This window comes from Panthera tigris, chromosome B1 (assembly GCF_018350195.1).
Source record: "Panthera tigris isolate Pti1 chromosome B1, P.tigris_Pti1_mat1.1, whole genome shotgun sequence".
NCBI lineage: Eukaryota > Metazoa > Chordata > Mammalia > Carnivora > Felidae > Panthera > Panthera tigris.
This window is the reverse complement of record NC_056663.1, coordinates 146,217,497-146,236,935: the sequence shown is the minus strand read 5'-3', so window position 1 is coordinate 146,236,935 and position 19,439 is coordinate 146,217,497. Positions and strand designations below refer to the sequence as shown.

General features: G+C 37.7%; 1 protein-coding gene across 1 annotated transcript; it reads left to right on the top strand.

Moving 5' to 3' along the window:
* The first annotated feature begins 862 nt into the window (after window positions 1-862).
* On the top strand, window positions 863-18,506 carry NPFFR2 (neuropeptide FF receptor 2). Its single transcript, XM_007086930.3, has 3 exons — window positions 863-1,206; window positions 10,470-10,569; window positions 16,971-18,506. The coding sequence occupies exons 1-3, from the start codon at window positions 879-881 to the stop codon at window positions 17,818-17,820; spliced, it is 1,278 nt and encodes a 425-aa protein (XP_007086992.1). The 5' UTR covers window positions 863-878; the 3' UTR covers window positions 17,821-18,506.
* The last annotated feature ends 933 nt before the right edge of the window (window positions 18,507-19,439 follow it).

The following is a 19,439-nucleotide window of genomic DNA, read 5'->3' as shown; positions in this document are numbered from 1 at the left end:
TTAGAAGCTAGTTCCTGGTTTCCTGCAGATATTACCTTACGTGCCGTATTATTTGCTGATTTTATGTTGTATCCTTTTGCTGTAATAAATATTGGCTGTGAATACACTATATGCTAAGTCCTCTGAATTCTTCTAGTAAATCACCAAACATGGGCATGTTCTTGAGGACCTCTGATACACAAGGTTGACTGAAATATCTACATGAAGATATATTGATTCTAAATAAAAATTTGTATTGAATATATGTGAATGGAATTATGTTAAGTAAAACCAAGGCAAGTAGCATAGACTTCTTTTAAGAGATTCACAGTATAGTGGCTATCTCTGCATACAGAAGTACATAAAAAGAATATTCAATTAACAGAGTCAAAGCAGAATAAGGAATATACAAAAAACTTATTTTATGGGAGTTTTGAAGATATAGACACCTCATCTTGTTTCAATTGCCAGGAAAGCTGAAAACCTGTAAGTTAGCCTTAAAGGAACAAGTAGGTTTTGACAGGTTATGATACCTAGAGACAGGAGAAAAGGGGAATTTTGGAAGGTTTCCCTTACAGAGTTTCTCTTGAAACTTTGCAAATGAGTATGAGGTGTTATGAAAAAGTGAAATATAGAACCTATTGAGGAAATAAAAAATAATAATCGTTACTTAGGACACAAATTGTACATTTCAAATCTCTTGGTACAAATCCTAGTAATTTGAATGATCTATATAACTCATTTCCATGCAACATTCATGAATTATTATAGAAGGACCATCAAAATTCCATAGTGTTTTAAAAGTATTCTTCTTAAACTCAGGCACAGAACTGACTTATGTTCTACTGGTTTCTAATTATGCTTTTTTCTTTTCTAGCTCTCCTTTGTTCAGGTCCATCATGAGTGAGAAATGGGACTCAAACTCTTCAGAAAACTGGCATTATATTTGGAGTGTCAATGGCACAAAATATCACCTATACTCAGATATCAATATTACCTATGTGAACTACTATCTTCACCAGCCTCAAGTAGCAGCAGTCTTCATCGCTTCCTACTTTCTGATCTTCTTCCTGTGCATGGTGGGAAATACCGTGGTTTGCTTTACTGTAATGAGGAACAAGCATATGCACACAGTCACTAATCTCTTTATCTTGAACCTGGCAATAAGTGATTTACTGGTTGGCATATTTTGTATGCCTATCACGCTCTTGGACAACATCATAGCAGGTATGTTGACATGTGTGCAGTACAAGGATGATATGTTTGTCCCACATTCCTGTACCCATGGCAGGGTCATCCATTCATTTGCAAATATTTGTGGAGTTCCAAGAACTGCTCCAGGTACCTGCCCTCATAGGGCCTACATTCTAAAGGAAGAGAAAGACAATAAACAGATGGAGGATAAGTAGTCAAAGAACAGTAAGAATTATGGATAAAAATAAAGCAAGTGACAGAGATGAAGAGTGGAAACTGTCATTTTTATAGAGTTCACTGAAGGTCAGAGAATGAGATCTAATGTTTCTTTACTGATGACTTTAAATTTGCTTAATACAGTTCAGGGCACATAGAATGTAGTAAAAATGTTGGGACTATTATACACTGTAAAGTTCAAGGAACTGGTAAAGTCTGGTTTCAAATGATATAACGTCTTCAGTCTAACAGATATCGGGGCCCTCTTGTGGTTAGCTAGGGAGATTTCCAATAGCTTTGAGGGAAGACGGAACAGCAGTCCCGTGTGCCACAAAAAGTGGTAGTTTAATCAGTGGCAATGTACATATGCAATATGAGTAACTTAACACTGCATCAGTTAGGGTGCTGCCCTCGAGTCCTTGTGGCCTGTCTTGCTACTTCTCTAGGGCTACGTCATGCACTCTGGAAGTGCAGGGGCAGTGGATCTCCTGCTCCCAGAACAATTTTGGCACATGATACCTGCTTAATTGTTGTAGACTCCAACTCTAAAGTTCTCTTTTGGCCAGCAAAAGAGCAGACTCAAGATTAAAACGAGAGACGGCTAATGTCCGGGAAAAGACAAGAGCCCCAGTAAGGGTCCTTGTCCCATATTTATTCAAATCAGAAGGCTTGCAAACGTGATGGTTGTATACAAAGAGACAAAGAAACTAGGAACATTAACTTGGGGACATGATGGGGAAAGGGGGATTTTGAAGATATACAGTGTTTGGGGTTTGGGTCAATATAAAACAAAATCCAGGTGCCAGGCAGATGGGTAGATAGTTGTTAATGGCAGACAGGAGGCGTCGTGCCTGTTTATCTTTGCCAGCCTAGGGGATGAGACAGATGGGGCATAACCTCAGGGTTAACAAGGCCCCTTTTCTTTTGTTAATTATCTCCGCTCTGGGCTGCTTTGCCTTCAGTGCAGCAGTCCATAGTCCAATTCACCAATTTACCTACCCTGGCCCTCTTCTCCTATGAAAGCAGCTTTCTGCTATAGTACTAAATTTGCGGTGCTTTCATCATGAATATCTAATCTTGTTATTCCTATGTATTGGGCAACTTTGCGCCATTTCTATTTCAGGCCTTTGTCTCTATTTTGGGGGGCTCAGAACCCCCTCCCTATTTTGGGATGCCTTTGGACCTCCCTATTCCTGGCACCTTTGTGCCTCCCTATTTTTGGAGTGTCTTTGCACCCCCCTATTCTTGGAGTGCCAATCTGGTGTACCCAAACTTGGGTGTGAGAATTTTATGGCTTTGTATTTCTTTATGCCTTGTTAACCCATTGGTGTAACCCTGGGGGATTCCTAAGCTTATCCCCCACACTTAATAAATATTTGTTGTATTAATGAGTGAGTGGTATTCATGAGAGATACTCATATTCCAAATATGTATAAGAAAAAATGATACAATAGGAACATATCAAAAATATTTAGAGTAGTGTGAGCCCTGTCATAGGTCCTACCCCTTCATTCAAGATCAGTGCACTGAAGAATAAGAGGTTTATCTTTAGAGATGACATCTGTTGCCTTCCTTTCTCTGCAGGGGGGAAGCAGGGAGAGTTTAAGAATGCCTCTTCTAGCATCTGTACTGCATAGATTCTGTGTTTTTTATGTACTTATTTTTAAAAATGGTTTATATTTTTAACAAAAAGGAATGTGCATTTAAAAAAAATTTTTTAATGTTTATTTATTTTTGAAGGAGAGAGAGACAGAGTGCAAGCAGGGGAGGAGAGAGAGAGGGAGACACAGAATCTGAAGCAGGCTTCAGGCTCCGAGTTGTCAGCACAGAGCCCCATGTGGGGCTCGAACTCATGAACTGTGAGATCATGACCTGAGCTGAAGTCAGATGCTTAACTGACTGAGCCACCCAGGTGCCCCAAGGAATATACATTTTTAAGACACTGGGCAAGGCAAAAAGAGAGCAAAACAATTGATTTAAATTATTGTTATCGCTCTCAAGAAACTAACTTTGCCAGTAAGAAATGTTCTATCTCCCCCTATAAATATTTATAAAGAAATTATTATCTAAACTCTTCCTTAATGTTACCCTTCCTTATCCCTGATTCTCATTCGCAGGAGGCAGCCACATTCAACACCTTGCCTTTATTTTTGGTATTTATTCTCATGTTTCTAAATAACATATTTCCATTATAAAAGGTATTATCTTCACACTGTGGGAGATGTGATGTAGTTCTTCTAATCTTCTACCACAAGAGGTATTTCCCCCAGCAGCCTCCACTGAAATGACATAGAGCAAAAGAACATAAATTCACAGAAACTGCCACATACTGCTGAATGTGAAGGTGGGAAAACAGGATTGGCTGGAATTGTGTACACATGCAATCTGATGCATTTATATAGACACACAAAATCACATTCACACTCTTTACCTCCTCTCATTTTCCCAACGTTATTATAATTTTTAGTTGTCAGTATGCAGAATATATGTTCCTATTATTTGTATCTTAGCTCTGCTGAGGCATGAATGTTAATACAAGAAAATTCCCCAGGATTAAGCACATGCTATTTTTGATTGAAAGGACTATGATATCAATATGAAAGAGTGCTGTGATATCAATTTCTTTTTTCTTGAATTTAATAAGGGCATCGTATTTTTTTTTATTTAAAAAAATTAAACGTTTATTTAAAAAATGTTATTTTTGTAACGTTTATTATTGAGAGACAAACATAGAGCATGAGCAGGGGAGGGGTAGAGAGAGGGGGAGACACAGAATCTGAAGCAGGCTCCAGGCTCTGAGCTGTCAGCACAGGGCCGGATGTGGGGCTTGAACTCAGGATCTGTGAGATCAGTGACCTGAGCTGAAGTCAGTTGCCTAAACAACTGAGCCACCCAGGCACCCCAGGGGCATCATATTTTGATTTGCTTAGTTAGTTAGGGGTATGTACCTGTAAGTAATATAACCTCAACCTCTCTTCTACAAGTGTTAATTTCTTGTTAATACCTTCAGACATGTCAGGTAACTTGTGAATTGCATCTTTTTTTTTTTTCTGGAGATACCCTGCTGGTGCTCTCTACCCTTTTGTTTCTGTTCAGACATACTGCTTTTTAGGCGTGGAGCTCAGCTGCTACTGCTCTGGGAAGTCCCTTCGCTGAGACCCTAAGGACTCTCTTTACTACTCTTTGTGTTCAATTCCCTGTTTTCCAGAACCATGTCTTCTTTCTTGGTTTATTTCTCTGTTAGTTTCCTGAGAAAGTGTGCATTAAGATTAAAAAAAGAAAAACCAGGGGCACCTGGGTGGCTCAGTCGGTTAAGCGTCTGACTTTGGCTCAGGTCATGATCTCAAGGTCTGCTGTGCTGACAGCTCAGAGCCTGGAGCCTGCTTTGGATTCTGTGTCTCCCACTCCCTCTGACCCTCCCCCATTCATGCTGTCTCAAAAATAAATAAACGTTAATTTTTTTTTTAAAAGAAAAAACATTTGAGATCTTGTTTGTCTGCAGTTATCTTTATTCTGCTCTCATACCTGATTATGGTTAGCTGTATGAAGTATTTAAATTAAGACTGGACAATTTTTCCCCCTCAGAATTTTAACAGAGTTGTCTATTGTTACTGCTGGGAAACCTGATATTACTGTTGAAAAATCTAATGATGTTCTTCTTTTATCATGATTTGCATTTTGAAAACTTGGGGCTTGTCTTTATCCTCAGTGTTCTGAATTTCAGGCAATTATGCCTTCCATAGGTCTTTTTATTTTTCATGTGTTGGACACAAACCAGGTTCTTTCAATCAGAAACAGAACGTTCCTTAATCCTGGGGAATTTCTTGCATAATTCTCTTCCATTTTACTTTTTTCAATTCATATTAGTCAGATATTAGAGGTTCTGGTTGCCTTTTGTTCATCTTTCTTGTTTCTGTTCCTTATTGTTCTTTTTTCAAAGATTTTCTTAGTTTTCTCTTCCAGACATTATATTGAATTCCACATTTCTGCTCTCATGTTTTAAATTCTTTGACCTATTTTATTTTCTGCATGTTTCCTATACTATCGTGAACATTTCATCAATAAAATGTGTTATATCTCTGAGGTTTATTTTTATGCTTTTATTTTAATTCCAGTTAACAGGGTTATATTAGTTTCAGCTGTACTGGTGATTCAAATGGTGATTCAAAAATTCCATACATCACCCAGTGCTCATGATAGTACGTGCACTCCTTAATCCCCATCACCTATTTCACCCATCCTCCCACCCACCTCCTCTCTGGTAACCATCGGTTTGTTCTGTATAGTTAAGAATCTGTTTCTTGGTTTATCTTTTTTCCTATGCTAGTTTGTTTTGTTTCTTAAATTCTACATATGAGTGAAATCGTATTGCATTTCTTTCTCTAACAGGCTTACTTCACTTAGCATTTTAATCCCTAGGTCCACCCATGTAATTGCAAATGGCAAGATTTCAGTCTTTTTTTGCAGCTGAATAATATTCCATTGCACATGCATGTACGTGTGTGTGTGACACATCTTCTTTTCCATTCATCAGTCAGTGGATACTTGGGCTGCTACATATCTTGGGTATTGTAGATAGTGCTGCTATGAACATAGGGGTGCAAGTATCCCTTTGAATTAGTATTTGTTTATTCTTTGGGTAAATAGTAGTGAGATTGCTGGATCTTAAAGTAGTTCTATTTTTAGCTTTTTGAGGAACCTCTTTACAGTTTTCCAGCACTCTGGAAAACAGTTTGCATTCCCACCAACAGTGCAAGAAGATTCTTCTGTCTCCACATCCTCACCAATACTTGTTTCTTGTGTTGTTGATTTTAGCCATTCTGACGGACGTGAAGTGACATTAAACTGTACTTTTGATTTGCATTTCCCTGATGATGAGTGATGTTAATCAGCATCTTTTCATGTCTGTTGGCCATCTGTATGTCTTCCTTGGACAAATGTCTGTTCATGTCATCTGCCCATTTTTTAATGGGGTTGTTTTCTGGGTATTGAGTTGTAGAAGTTATTTATATATTTAAAATACTAACACTTAATTGGATCTGTCATTTGCAAATATCTTCTCCTGTTCAATAAGTTGTCTTTTAGTTTTGTTGATTGTTTCCTTTGCTGTGCAGTAGCTTTTCATTTTGATGAAGTCCCTATGGTTTATTTTTGTTTTTGTTTCCCTTGTCTCAGGAGACCTATCTAGAAAGAAGTTGCTATGGCTGATCTCAGAGAAGTTACTGCTTATGTTCTCATCTAGGATTTTCGTGGTTTCAGGTCTCAAATTTAGATCTTTAATCCATTTTGAGTTTATTTTTGTGTATGGTATAAGAAAGTGGTCCAGTTTTTCCAGGTTTCTTAAAGAGACTGTCTTTTTTTCCATTGGATATTATTTCCTACTTTGTTGAAGATTAATTGACCATATAATTGTGGGTTTGTTTCTGAGTTTTCTATTTTGTTTCAGTGATCTATGTTTCTATTTTTGTGCCAGTTTAATACTGTTTTGATTACTACAGGTTTGTAATATAACTTGAAGTCTGGACTTGTGATATCTCCAGCTTTGCTTTTCTTTTTCAAGTTTGCTTTGGCTATTTGCGGTCTTTTTGTGGTTCCATACATATATTAGGATTGTTTGTTCCAGTTCTGTGAAAAATGCTATTGGCATTTTGATAGGGATCACATTAAATGTGTAGGTTGCTTTGGTAGTACAGACATTTTCACAATATTTGTTCTTCCAGTCCATGAGCATGGAATGTCTTTCCCTTTCTTTGTGTTATCTTCTATTTCTTTCATCAGTGTTTTATACTTTTCAGAGTATAGGTATTTCACCTCTTTGCTAGGTATCTTATTATTTTTGGTGCAGTTGTGAATGGGATTGCTTTCTTTATTTCTCTTTCTGCTGCTTCATTATCAGCGTATAGAAATGCAACAGATATCTATACACCGATTTTGTATTCTGCAAATCTTTTATCAGTCCTAGCAGCCTTTTGGCAGTCTTTCAGATTTTCAGTGTAGAGTATCATGTCATCTACATAGTGAAAGTTTGACTTCTTCCTTACTGATTTGGATGCGTTTTATTTCTCTTGTCTGCCTGCCATGGGTAGGACTTATAGCACTATGTTGAATAAAAGTGAGAGGGAACATCCTTTTCTTGTTCCTGATCTTTGGGGAAAAGCTCTCAGTTTTTCATCATTAAGGATGAAGTTAGCTGTGGGTTTTCATATATGTCCTTTTTATGTTGAGGTATGTTCCCTCTAAACCTACTTGTTGAGAGTTTTTATCATGAATGGATATTGAATGCTGTCAAATGCTCTTTCTGTGTCTACTGAAATGATCATATGATCCTTATTCTTTATTTTACTGATGTAATGTATTATGTTGACTGATTAGCAAATACCGAACCACCCTTGCAACCCAGGAATAAATCCCACTTGATCACTGTGAATGATTTTTTTTAATGATTGTTGGATTCAGTTTGGTGTATTTCATTGAGGACTTTTGAATCTATGTTCATTAGAGATATTGGCCTGTGGTGCTCTTTTTTTGGTATCTTTATCTGGTTTTAGTATCAGAGTAATGCTGGCCTCATAGAATGAATTTGGAAGTTTTCCTTTTTCTATTTTTTGGAATAGTTTGAGAAGAATAGGTATTAACACTTCCTTAGATGTTTGGTAGAATTCACCTTGAAGCCATCTGTTCCTGGGCTTTTGTTGAGAATTTTGTGATTACTGATTCAGTTTCCTTGCTGGTAATTGATCTGCTCAAGTTTTCTATTTCTTCCTGTTTCGGTTTTCATAGGTTATATGCTTCTGAGAATTTATCCATTTCTTCTAGGTTGTCCAAATTGTTGGCAAATAGTTTTTCATAATAATTATAATTGTATTTCTGTGGTGTTGGTTTCTCCTTTCTCATTTGTAATTTTGTGGCCTTTTTCCTTTTTTCTTATAAGTCTGGCTAAAGGTTTGAAGTAATAATTTCTTTTTATATTTTTCATCTACTTTATTTATTTTTTCTTAAATTTTTTTTTTCCTATTTTAGCCACTTTTATATTCGAGGCTTCCCATCTGTCAATTGCTGCTTAGCTACTTGTGTTTCAGACTGAGACATGGTGTGGCTTCCTTGGACCTCTGCATGCCTTAGGTTTGAGGTTAGGCCCACTCTTAGCCTCATTAATCTGGCTCATTCGCTGGGAAATCCACAACTGTCAAAAATTGCACATCAGTGTTCTTGGAAGGATCACATTCCCCAGAAGGCAATTGTCTGACCTATTGCCATGGGAGTCGTAAGACTGGCTGCTGTGTTCCAGAGCCTAGTGGGTCTCTGGGCAGCAGGACTGCATGCAGAGCATATATTTTCACTTCATCGTTGTGCGTCATTGTGGTACCTGCGGTGCCCACCACACTTGCACCTGCTGACTCAGAGTCTAGAGCCCCTTTGCTTTACTTCCTCAGAGAGTAACCTCCATTCTTCTGCTAGCAGGGGAAGAACAAGTGGCATCTGGTTGTATTTATTCATAATTCAGCCAGTTGTGTCATTTTCCCAGCTTTATTTTCTTTCTGTGTATTTGAGTTCTTTGTTCTCTGGTGCTTTCATTTCAGTGGAATTTAGTGAGGGAGATGAGATAAATCATATGTTCTATTTTTGACCAAAGGCTATTGACACTCCTTTTTGCCTTTTTAATACTGTAACAGCCAAACATATTTTAGGACTAGGAAAATGTGTTCACTTTTGGTTTCTATTGAGGAGAGTCATTCAAGCATCTATTTTAACATGAGCTGGATAGATGCCAAAATGGTTTTTCTGGTAGACTTGGATCATTTAGATTATTGGGAATATTTTAAATTAGGTACAAATATTTTTAAAAAATAAATTACAGATCTGTTTAAAAGAAAATGTTATTTTTTTCTCAGATTTTTAAAATTTATCTTTTGGGAAACGAGAATATTTGCTAGTGGAAGAATATGATTACTTTCTTATAATAGCAGGGGTGTTTATATCAACCTGTTATAATAATTTTACTAATTTCTTTTATAAACATTCCAGTAAATGAAGTTTACTTAGAAAGTAATTCAAATGGACTATTTTTGTTTATGCAAAGTGCTCTTTATTCTTGAAATACGTTTTAGTCAGCTCAGGCTACCATAACAAAATACTATAGACTAGGTGGCTTAAGCAAAAGACATTTATTTTCTTTCTATTCCAGAGGCTAGACGTCTGAGATCAGGGTGCTGGCATGGTCAGCTTGTTGGTGAGGGTCCTTTTTTTGGTTTGTAGACAGCTACCTTCTTGCTTTGTGCTCACATGGCCTTTCTTCTGTGCATGCTCCTGGAGAAGAAAGCTTTTTTTTTTCTCCCTCTTCTTCTAACGGCACTAATCCCATCATGTGGGCACCACCTTGTGGCATCATCTAAATATAATTACTTTCCAGAGGCCCCACTTCCAAACACATTGAAACTTAAGGCTAGAATATATGAATTTGATGGGAGGGCGGGTAGAGCACATTCACTCTATAACAAAGTACCTCTGAAGTAAATTGTCTCATTACATTATATATGAATAAATATTAATTTTATTTATTCTACATGTGACTCCTGTTTCCCATGATTTATGGGGTACATTTTCAAAATTATAAAACCAATATTCTTCCTGTCTTACTCATTTAAAGGGCATTATTGCATAAGGGTTAATGGTTTAGGCTCTGGAACCATACAAGTGGGATTGAAATCCTAAGTATGTTGCTAACTAGCTGTGGCAAGGTATGGATATATGTGTGTTTATTAGCTAGTCTATATCATGAGGAAGAGAATAAAGCCTTTGAAAGTCTATTTGGGGGATTAGATAAATTAATAGATACAAAACACTTACCACAGTGCCTAGAATGTTGTAACTACCATAGGAGTTCTGACATTAATAGCACTATACTAAAAACAGCTCTGGAGATATTAATGAAAATAATGGGAAACATTGATTGTTTCCTGGATATCATTTAGGAAATAGTTGCATCAGTCTTGATTTCATGCTTTTCTGTTCATATTTGTCGTGAAATTAAAAAAAAAAAAGTATGATCTTTTCAAAGACTGTTTCAATTTCCCTTTCAGGATGGCCCTTTGGAAGCACAATGTGCAAGATCAGCGGATTCATTCAGGGAATATCAGTTGCAGCATCAGTCTTTACCTTAGTTGCAATAGCTGTGGATAGGTAAGTCAGCACCAAAATATGAGTCCAGAGAAAAACTTATTATCTACCAAATTTGGTTATATTTGCCCGAAACTATATCCATAATATCTATCCTTTAAGAGCAAGGTGTATCTATCTACTAAAGGTTCAGTAATAAAACTACTGAAATTTTCATATTTTAGAATTAAATAATTAGGGATGATACGTGTCTTAGTTTGGGCTGCTCTAACAAGATTCCATAGACTTTGTGGCTGAAGCAACAAAAACTTATTTCTCAGTTCTGGAGGCGGGATGGTCCAAGGTAAGGATGCCAGTATCTTCTGTGTTTAGTGAGAGACCTTTTCTTGGTTTGCAGAAGGCTATCTTCTCCTTGGAGAGCACAAACTCTAGTCTCTTCCTGTTCTTATAAAAGGTCATTAATCCTATCATGAGGAACCCACCCTCTTGATCTCATCTACCTAGTTACTTCCTAAAGGTCATGGCTCCTAATATCATACAACCAAGGGTTAGGGTTTCAACCCTATTCAAAGTATGAATTTCTGGGGGACACAAACCTGAAGTTCATAACAGCATAGTTTATATATTTTTCACACTAGAATATTGTATTTTCTGATGGTGAAAATGTGAAATAAATCTGATATTTTATCCAAATGTTAAGGTAAAATTTAATAATCCATTTATACATATCGTTGAGTGTGCCTGTAATGGGCTGGGTTGTATATCATCTCAAACAAATTAGACAAAGTACCTCCTAAAGAAGTCCACACTCTGGTAGAGGTAGACAAGACACATTAATGAATACTACTCTCTTACATAACAATGGTACAAAGGAGAGAGTGATCAAGTTACTTCTCAGCACAGGGAGTGTTGCATTCACAGAAAAGGTCATATCTGTCTAAATCTTGAGGGGTCAGAAATTTACCTTGGAAAGAAACCGAGGAAACAGCATCTTTTAAGACAGAGATATATATACGGCAATTGAAATAGGAGGATACTTGTCAAGAGAAGTACAGAGAGATAGTCCAGCTAGAACATGGGAGGGTGGAACAGCACATTAGGTCACAGAAAGTCTATGATAGACCTGGGGCACCTGGGTGCTCAGTCAGTTGAGCCTCTGACTCATTTCAGGTCAGCTTACGATCCCAGGGTCTTGGGATGGAGCCCTGCATCAGGCTCTGCCCTGAGTGTGGAGCCTGCTTGAGCTTCTTTCTTTGTAAAACAAAACAAAACACATGTCTGTGGATCTGTCTTCCATTTGTCCTGAAGACAGCAGGGAGCTGCTACTAACATCTTTTATGTAGGGGACTAATGACTAGATTTTCATTTTAGAAAAACAAGTAGAAAGGGTTTAGAGTTGTGTTAAGACTAAAGAAAAAGAGTTAAACTTTTGTAACAACTTAGATGGGAGAGGATGTGTGCATGTGTTAAGGCAGTGGCAATTAAGGGATACTTGAGAAGGAAACTGAACAATGTCCTGAAAGATGTCTCCCCAGCCAAGGAAAAGGACCAAAAAGGAACTAACCAGTCAGCAACACATACATGTAGATGAGAGAGTGTTTAAAAAATACAATAAAATTGTTGACATTAAAAAAAGCAAAACAACTAGTAGATCCTATTTCCAACATTAATCTGTTTTTAAGAACCCATCTTATACATCCAGTTTTTTTGGTTTACATGTAAGAAGAATAAAATTTATATATATATATGCTAGCCACCAAATGCCAGATATCTTTTTACATTAAAATTTGGAAGCTAATTATTTCCAAATTTACCATATCCTGTTACTACTATTATTTTCTACTAACTAGTGCTACTACTAAATTATTTAGTTGTGAATATTTGTAGTACTATATCTTAATTTTACAATTATTTATGTCATCTTTACAGTGAATTAAAAGACTGTAATATCCTTTGTATTTTCTACTTGAATCTTGAGTTTATCAGGTTTATTTCATTACATTTAGTATTAAGTATCCCTTAATTTCTTTTTCACGGTTTCTCGTATGCCTCCTAATTAGAGATTTAGAAATAAACATTGCTGTTCATTTTTTAAAAATGTTTATTTTTGAGAGAGAAGACTGCGTGTATGTGCACGCACACAAGTGGGAGAGGGGAGAGAGAGAGGATTTGAAGCAGGTTCTGCACTGATAGCAGAGAGAAGAATGCAGGGCTTGAATGCACAAACCTTGAGAACATGACCTGAGCTCAAGTTGGATGCTTAACCAACTGAGCCATCCAGGTGCCCCGACAGGAGGGCTACATGGCAACGTCAAGATTCCTGAGTAAAATGGAAAAGGATTGAGTAGACCTACCAAGAGAATTTCAGCACTGTCTGTCATGTTTTATGTCTTTTAAAAAGTGATGAAAATATGGTCACCTGTGACATACCCTTTGCTATCTGCCTTCCAATCCATATATCATTTCTTTGTGGTTTCAGTTATTTTTTGTAATATAACAAGTCACCTCCCAAAACAAGCCACTTATTTAGTGGCTCATGATGCTCATGAATCTGTGATGTGGGCAGATTCCCTGATTAGAGAAATATACCTTGTCTCTGCTCCACTTGGCATCAGGGAGGGGAGCTCCATAAAACCCCACTCTGATGGTGGTGCCCAGATTGGGAGGACTTAAACAGCTAGGAGACAGAACTGAGTCTTCTCAGGCACTTTATTCCTACTGGTTTTTCTCCACATGGGCTCTATAGCATGACAGCTTCAAGGTAGCTGACCTTCTTACATGTAGTCTAAGGCACGTGTGTCCTAAGTGCCAGTGAAAGTCATGTAGTGTCACTTCTACATCCTGTTCATTAGAAGTGAGTCACTAGGGGCACCTGGGTGGCTCAGTCGGTTGAGCGTCTGACTTCGGCTCAGGTCATGATCTCACAGTTTGTGGGTTCGAGCCCCACATCAGGCTCTGTGCTGAAAGGCTTGCTCAGAGGCTGGAGCCTGCTTCAGATTCTGTGTCTCCTTCTCTCTCTGCCCCTCCCCTGCTCACGCTTTGTCTCACTCTTTCTCAAAAATAAATAAGTGTAAAAAGAAGTGAGTCACTAAAACCAGCTCATATTCATGGAGAAGGGAATTGAATTTGGAGGACATGTTTTCAAACCATCACACCTTCATGTCCATCTGAACTACCTGCATCTGAATGCCTTTCTCAGGGTCAGCTCTTAGAGGAAGCCAAACTAAAAAATCTCCCAAACCTATTTCTCCAGACTAAGTCTTTCTCCTAAATTTCATACTTATATTCAAAATCCCCCCTGGATAACTTCACCTGCATATCCAACAACAAGCACTTCAAAATAGACCCAGAATTGAACTTCTCTACCAGTCCCCCACAAAATAAGTAAACAAAAAGTTAGCTCCTTTTCTCATTTTCCCAAATCAGTGAATGATAGTATCACACATCCAATCTGTTCTTGAACTTTCCTTCTCTCTCCAACTTCTATCTAGTCACTCTTTAAATCCCATAAGTTCTTCACCAAACTCCACACCCAAGAAACAAATAATCCAGTGAAGAAATGGGCAGAAGACATGAATAGACACTTCTCTAAAGAAGACATCCAATTGGCCAACAGGCACATGAAAAGATGCTCAACGTTGCTCCTCATCAGGGAAATACAAATCAAAACCACACTCAGATACCACCTCACGCCAGTCAGAGTGGCTAAAATGAACAAATCAGGAGACTATAGATGCTGGCGAGGATGTGGAGAAACGGGAACCCTCTTGCACCCTCTTGTTAGTGGAAATGCAAACTGGTGCAGCCACTCTGAAAAACAGTGTGGAGTTTCCTCAAAATATTAAAAATAGATCTACCCTATGACCCAGCAATAGCCTTGCTAGGAATTTACCCAAGGGATACAGGAGTGCTGATGCATAGGGGCACTTGTACCCCAATGTTTATAGCAGCACTTTCAACAATAGCCAAATTATGGAAAGAGCCTAAATGTCCATCAACTGATGAATGGATAAAGAAATTGTGGTTTATATACACAAAGGAATACTATTTGGCAATGAGAAAGAATGAAATCTGGCCATTTGTGGCAATGTGGATGGAACTGGAGGGTATTATACTAAGTGAAATAAGTCAGAGAGAGAAAGACAGATACCATATGGTTTCACTCTTATGTGGATCCTGAGAAACTTAACAGAAGAACATGAGGAGGGGAAGGAATAAAAAAAGGTTAGAGAGGGAGGGAGCCAAAATATAAGAGACTTTTAAAAGCTGAGAACAAACTGAGGGTTGGTGATGGGTATTGAGGGCACCTGTTGGGATGAGCACTGGGTGTTGTATAGAAACCAATTTGACAATAAATTTCATATTAAAAAAAATCCCATCAGTTCTGGGTGCTAATGGTCTTGAACAAGTCTACTATCTTCCATTGCTTGAGATAGAATACGGAGATTTTTTTTCCTAACTGGTTGTAGTGATAAATTTTATGTGTGACCTTGACTGTTCCATGTGGTACCCAGATATTTGGTCAGACATTATTCTGGGTGTGTCTATGAGGGTACTTTTGATGAGATTAACATTTGAATCAATAGGTTGAGTAAAAGATTGCCCTCCCTACTATTGTTGGCCCTTATTCAATCAGTTGAAGGCCTGTATAGAACAAAGAAGCAAAAAGGCTGACCTTCCTGCAATTAAATGCCTGACTTTTATTGCTGAGACATCAGTCTTTTTCTGTCTTCAGACTTGAACTGCAACATTAGCTCTTCTGGTGTTGTGAGCCTGATAGCTTTTGGAACTTATATCGGTGGCTATCCTGTTCTCAAGCCCTTAGATGTGAACTGGACTATACCATGGGCTCTCCTGGTCCCCATTTTGCCAGCTGCAGATATTGGGACTTCTTCCCAAATTGCATGAGCCAATCCTTTAAATATCTTTCTATATATTTATGCATACTGTTGACTCTGTTTCTCTAGCGAAGCCTGAGTAACTTACTGGCCAAATCTAAACTCCAGCATGATTTTAGCATAATTGCACAATATTTTCTTTGGCCATTTTCTGACAGCATTTTCTTTTTTGTTCATATACATATATGTGTGTGTGTGTGTGTATACACACACACACACACACATATATATATGAATATATTGTATGTATATTTGTTGAATGAATGAAAAAATATTTGAAGACCCAATAGTTGGTTTGCAAAAAAAGAACAAAATACCTAGAATTGTGCCTATAAAGTTACCTATAATTTAAAGGTAGGTAGATGGGAGGAAAGGGGGTGCCTGGGTGGTTCAGTTGGTTAAGTGTCTGACTTCAGTTCCGATCATGATCTCACGTGATCTCACGAGCCCCACATCAGGCTCTGTACTGACAGCCTGGAGCCTGCTTCCAATTCTGTCTCCCTCTCTCTGTGTCCCTCCCCCACTTGTGCTCTTTCTCTCTCTCAAATAAATATAAATAAACAATAAAAAACACTAGAAGAAAACTTGTTTAAGATAGCAGACATTACCCATGCAATGAAGGACAATAGAGCAATTAAAGTTCAAATTAATTAGTATATGAAGATATGTCAGATAAAGCTTTTAAGTGGCTCAGCAGCAACTCCATGTTAATTTAAGTTTTCTTATCTGCTGATCTGGAAAGTAATAGTTTTCATAACATTTCCTTTTTATAGAGTCATCACAAAAATCAGAGATTAATTAGGTGATAATACTTTGAAAAATATAAAATATTACACAGTTCTTTATGGTATGATTATAATGAGCATGAATAATAACATCAAGAGTCATAAAAGCAAAATTGCAGTAAAATGAAATCAGCATTATTCTACATACTGACATTGAACTTTCGTGCTCACCAGAGGGCATAGAACGTCTGGAAAGCAAGTAATCAGAACTCATAATGGAAATTCTCAGACTCTTAAACACTTTAGTGACTTGAAACAAGAATGCTTAAACATTTCTCATGATGCTGTGGTTTGGTTGGGTGCCTCTGTGTCAAGTTTCTGTTTATGTCATCTTGCTAATGTTCAGTTGGCTAAGCACACAGATAATGTGGGAGGGGAGCACAGAGGTCATGAAAGGAGCATTTAACAATATGGTCTCTGAAGCCAAACTATCTGTTTTAAATCACGTGTAGTTGTGGGCAAGAGTTTTTACGTTTTCTAAGCCTATTGTGCCAGTAAATGGGGAAGCTTAAAGACCATCAATGCAAACCAATGAAAAAGAGCCTAAAACAAAATACTAACTATTCATGTTCAATATATGCTAGTTACCAATATCACTTTTATTATTAATAGCGTCTGATACTCCACTTATTTATCAGTTACAAAAGACATCAATGCATGCCTCTCTACTGCTAATGGTAACTTTCTATGCTTTTTGAGGGGAATGTGAGTGGGAGAATTAAATTCAATTCACAACTTGGTCAAAAGTTACAAGTCCACTGCTGTTTGCCTTTAATTGCAGGTTCCGCTGTGTTGTCTACCCTTTTAAGCCAAAGCTCACTATCAAGACAGCATCTGTCATTATTGTGATCATCTGGGTCCTGGCCATTGCCATTATGTCCCCATCTGCAATAATGTTACATGTACAAGAAGAAAAATATTACCAAGTGAGACTCAACTCCCAGAATAAAACCAGTCCAGTCTACTGGTGCCGGGAAGACTGGCCTAATCAGGAAATGAGGAAGATCTACACCACTGTGCTGTTCGCCAACATCTACCTGGCTCCCCTGTCCCTCATTGTCATCATGTATGGAAGGATTGGAATTTCACTCTTCAAGATGACAGTGCCCCACACAGGCAAACAGAACCAGGAGCAGTGGCACGTGGTATCCAAGAAGAAACAGAAGGTCATTAAGATGCTCCTGATTGTGGCTCTGCTTTTTATTCTCTCCTGGCTGCCTCTGTGGACACTGATGATGCTCTCAGACTATGCTGACCTGTCTCCAAATGAACTGCGGGTTATCAACATCTACATCTACCCGTTTGCACATTGGCTGGCCTTTTGCAATAGCAGCATCAACCCCATCATTTATGGTTTCTTCAATGAGAATTTTCACCGTGCATTCCAAGATGCTTTTCACTTCCAGCTCTGCCAAAAAAGAGCAAAGCCCAAGGAAACCTATACCGTAAGAGCTAAAAACAATGTGATCATAAGTACATCTCATCAGTTAGCCCCAGGACCTGCAATTCAAAATTCACATGAGGAAAATTTGCTTTGTAGGAAAAGTGCTGAAAAACCCAACCAAGAATTAATGATGGAAGAATTAGGGGGAGTCACCCAGAGCAATGAGATTTTGAAAGAGCTGGTATGATTATTTTAACTATACAGTGTGTTATATACAGAAATACTATTGCTTTCTATAGCTTTGTACTTGAATTCTAAGAATGTTCTAAAGAAAATATGTACTGAAAGCCCTCTTTGAACAGAAGTGGAATAGTTCATATCCAATCTTATGGTATATAAAATATGTAGAGACTCACAAGTTTTCCTGGATAAATCCATTTTCTAGGAACAATTTTCAAAGCCTGACCTTTTCCAATTTAGCCAGTTGGGTAGGAGTCAAACATGTATTATGTGTATACAAATATATATAACACATGCACTTATTTTCTCCAAATGACGATAAATGGACAGTTATTTGCATGAGAGTACATTTTGTCAATTCTCTTTTTGCTTTTGGAGTTGAAATTTTAGACTACAAAATTATTTGTGCTTTTAAAATATACTTAGCTTTCTTAGAAGAACCGCAATAGCAAATAGACACTATTTCTTTGTGTTTAAGGTTGATTTTTCTTTTAAAGAGTACAGTTAAAGTTGGTGAAATCATAACATTGTTGGCTTAATATTTTCATAAATAAAATTCATGCTGTAGCTGAACCCATATTTCTTAGAGATGACTTGGGATGCCAGTTTGACCCCCTAATAGAATCTCTGACAAAGAAGAAAATCTTTTTTTTTTAATGTTTATTTTTTGAAAGAGAGAGAATATGAGCAGTGGAGGGGCAGAGAAAGAGGGAAACACAGAATCTGAAGCAGGCTCTGACCTGTCAGTACAGAGCCTGATCCGGGGCTCAAAGACAGAGACCGTGAGATCATGACCTGAGCTGAAGTCAGACGCTCAACTGAGTGAGCCACCCAGGTACCCCAAGAAGCAAATCCTTTAGTAATGCAACATTTGGCCAACATTGGAGAATGACCACTCTCCTTTGAAGGGCTGAGTCAAAGATGTGTGACAATCATTAGTAAAGTCTGTGCAAAAAAAGACCAATTATTCCAGATTTCCTGCTGGGTACAGCAATTAAATCCAGCACTCTTACTGAATTAGTAAACTAATACCACTGCTAAAAAGAGAATTGCAAACCCTTGGGTTCTGCTATGTTTCAATTATGTAATGGCAATAGCTGTAAATGTTAGCTTTTATTCTAGGGTGAGATTAGTCCCTAGAAAATTTGAAAATAATAAATAATTTGGCAAATAAAAATTGCTTGGTTCAGGCCAAGAGTGATGAAAAGTGTTATTTCCTACAATCAGGAAGGACAACTTTTGAAGTCTAGGTATAGAATTTGATCATTTATTCCGTTGCCCCCAGTTACCGAAGTACTATTTACAGTAAACGTTGAAGGTTACTTTGTTGGACTCCTACTTTCTAATGGGCATCCTCACATTCTGTCAGCACCTGAAATTCATCATCACTAAACCCCACACCCTTACTTGTCATCTAACTACCTTCTATCAACTTCAACCCCCTTTCATATGTGTATTTCCACCAATAGTCTGTTTGTGACAATGTAGGTATTATCTAAAGTGATATATTTTCTCTACTGTGCTCATTTTCTTGAGTCCTCCCAAGCAGAGTGGTTATCCATATTTTTACTAACAGTCTGTTCAAGACAATCTAGGCCACAAGCCACAGAGCATTAAACTTAATGG

Coding starts and splice junctions, on each gene's coding strand:
- NPFFR2 (XM_007086930.3), top strand. CDS start 879: ATGAGTGAGAAATGGGACTCAAACTCTTCAGAAAACTGGCATTATATT. Junction 1,207..10,469: donor CTTGGACAACATCATAGCAG/GTATGTTGACAT, acceptor TTTCCCTTTCAG/GATGGCCCTTTGGAAGCACA. Junction 10,570..16,970: donor GTTGCAATAGCTGTGGATAG/GTAAGTCAGCAC, acceptor CTTTAATTGCAG/GTTCCGCTGTGTTGTCTACC.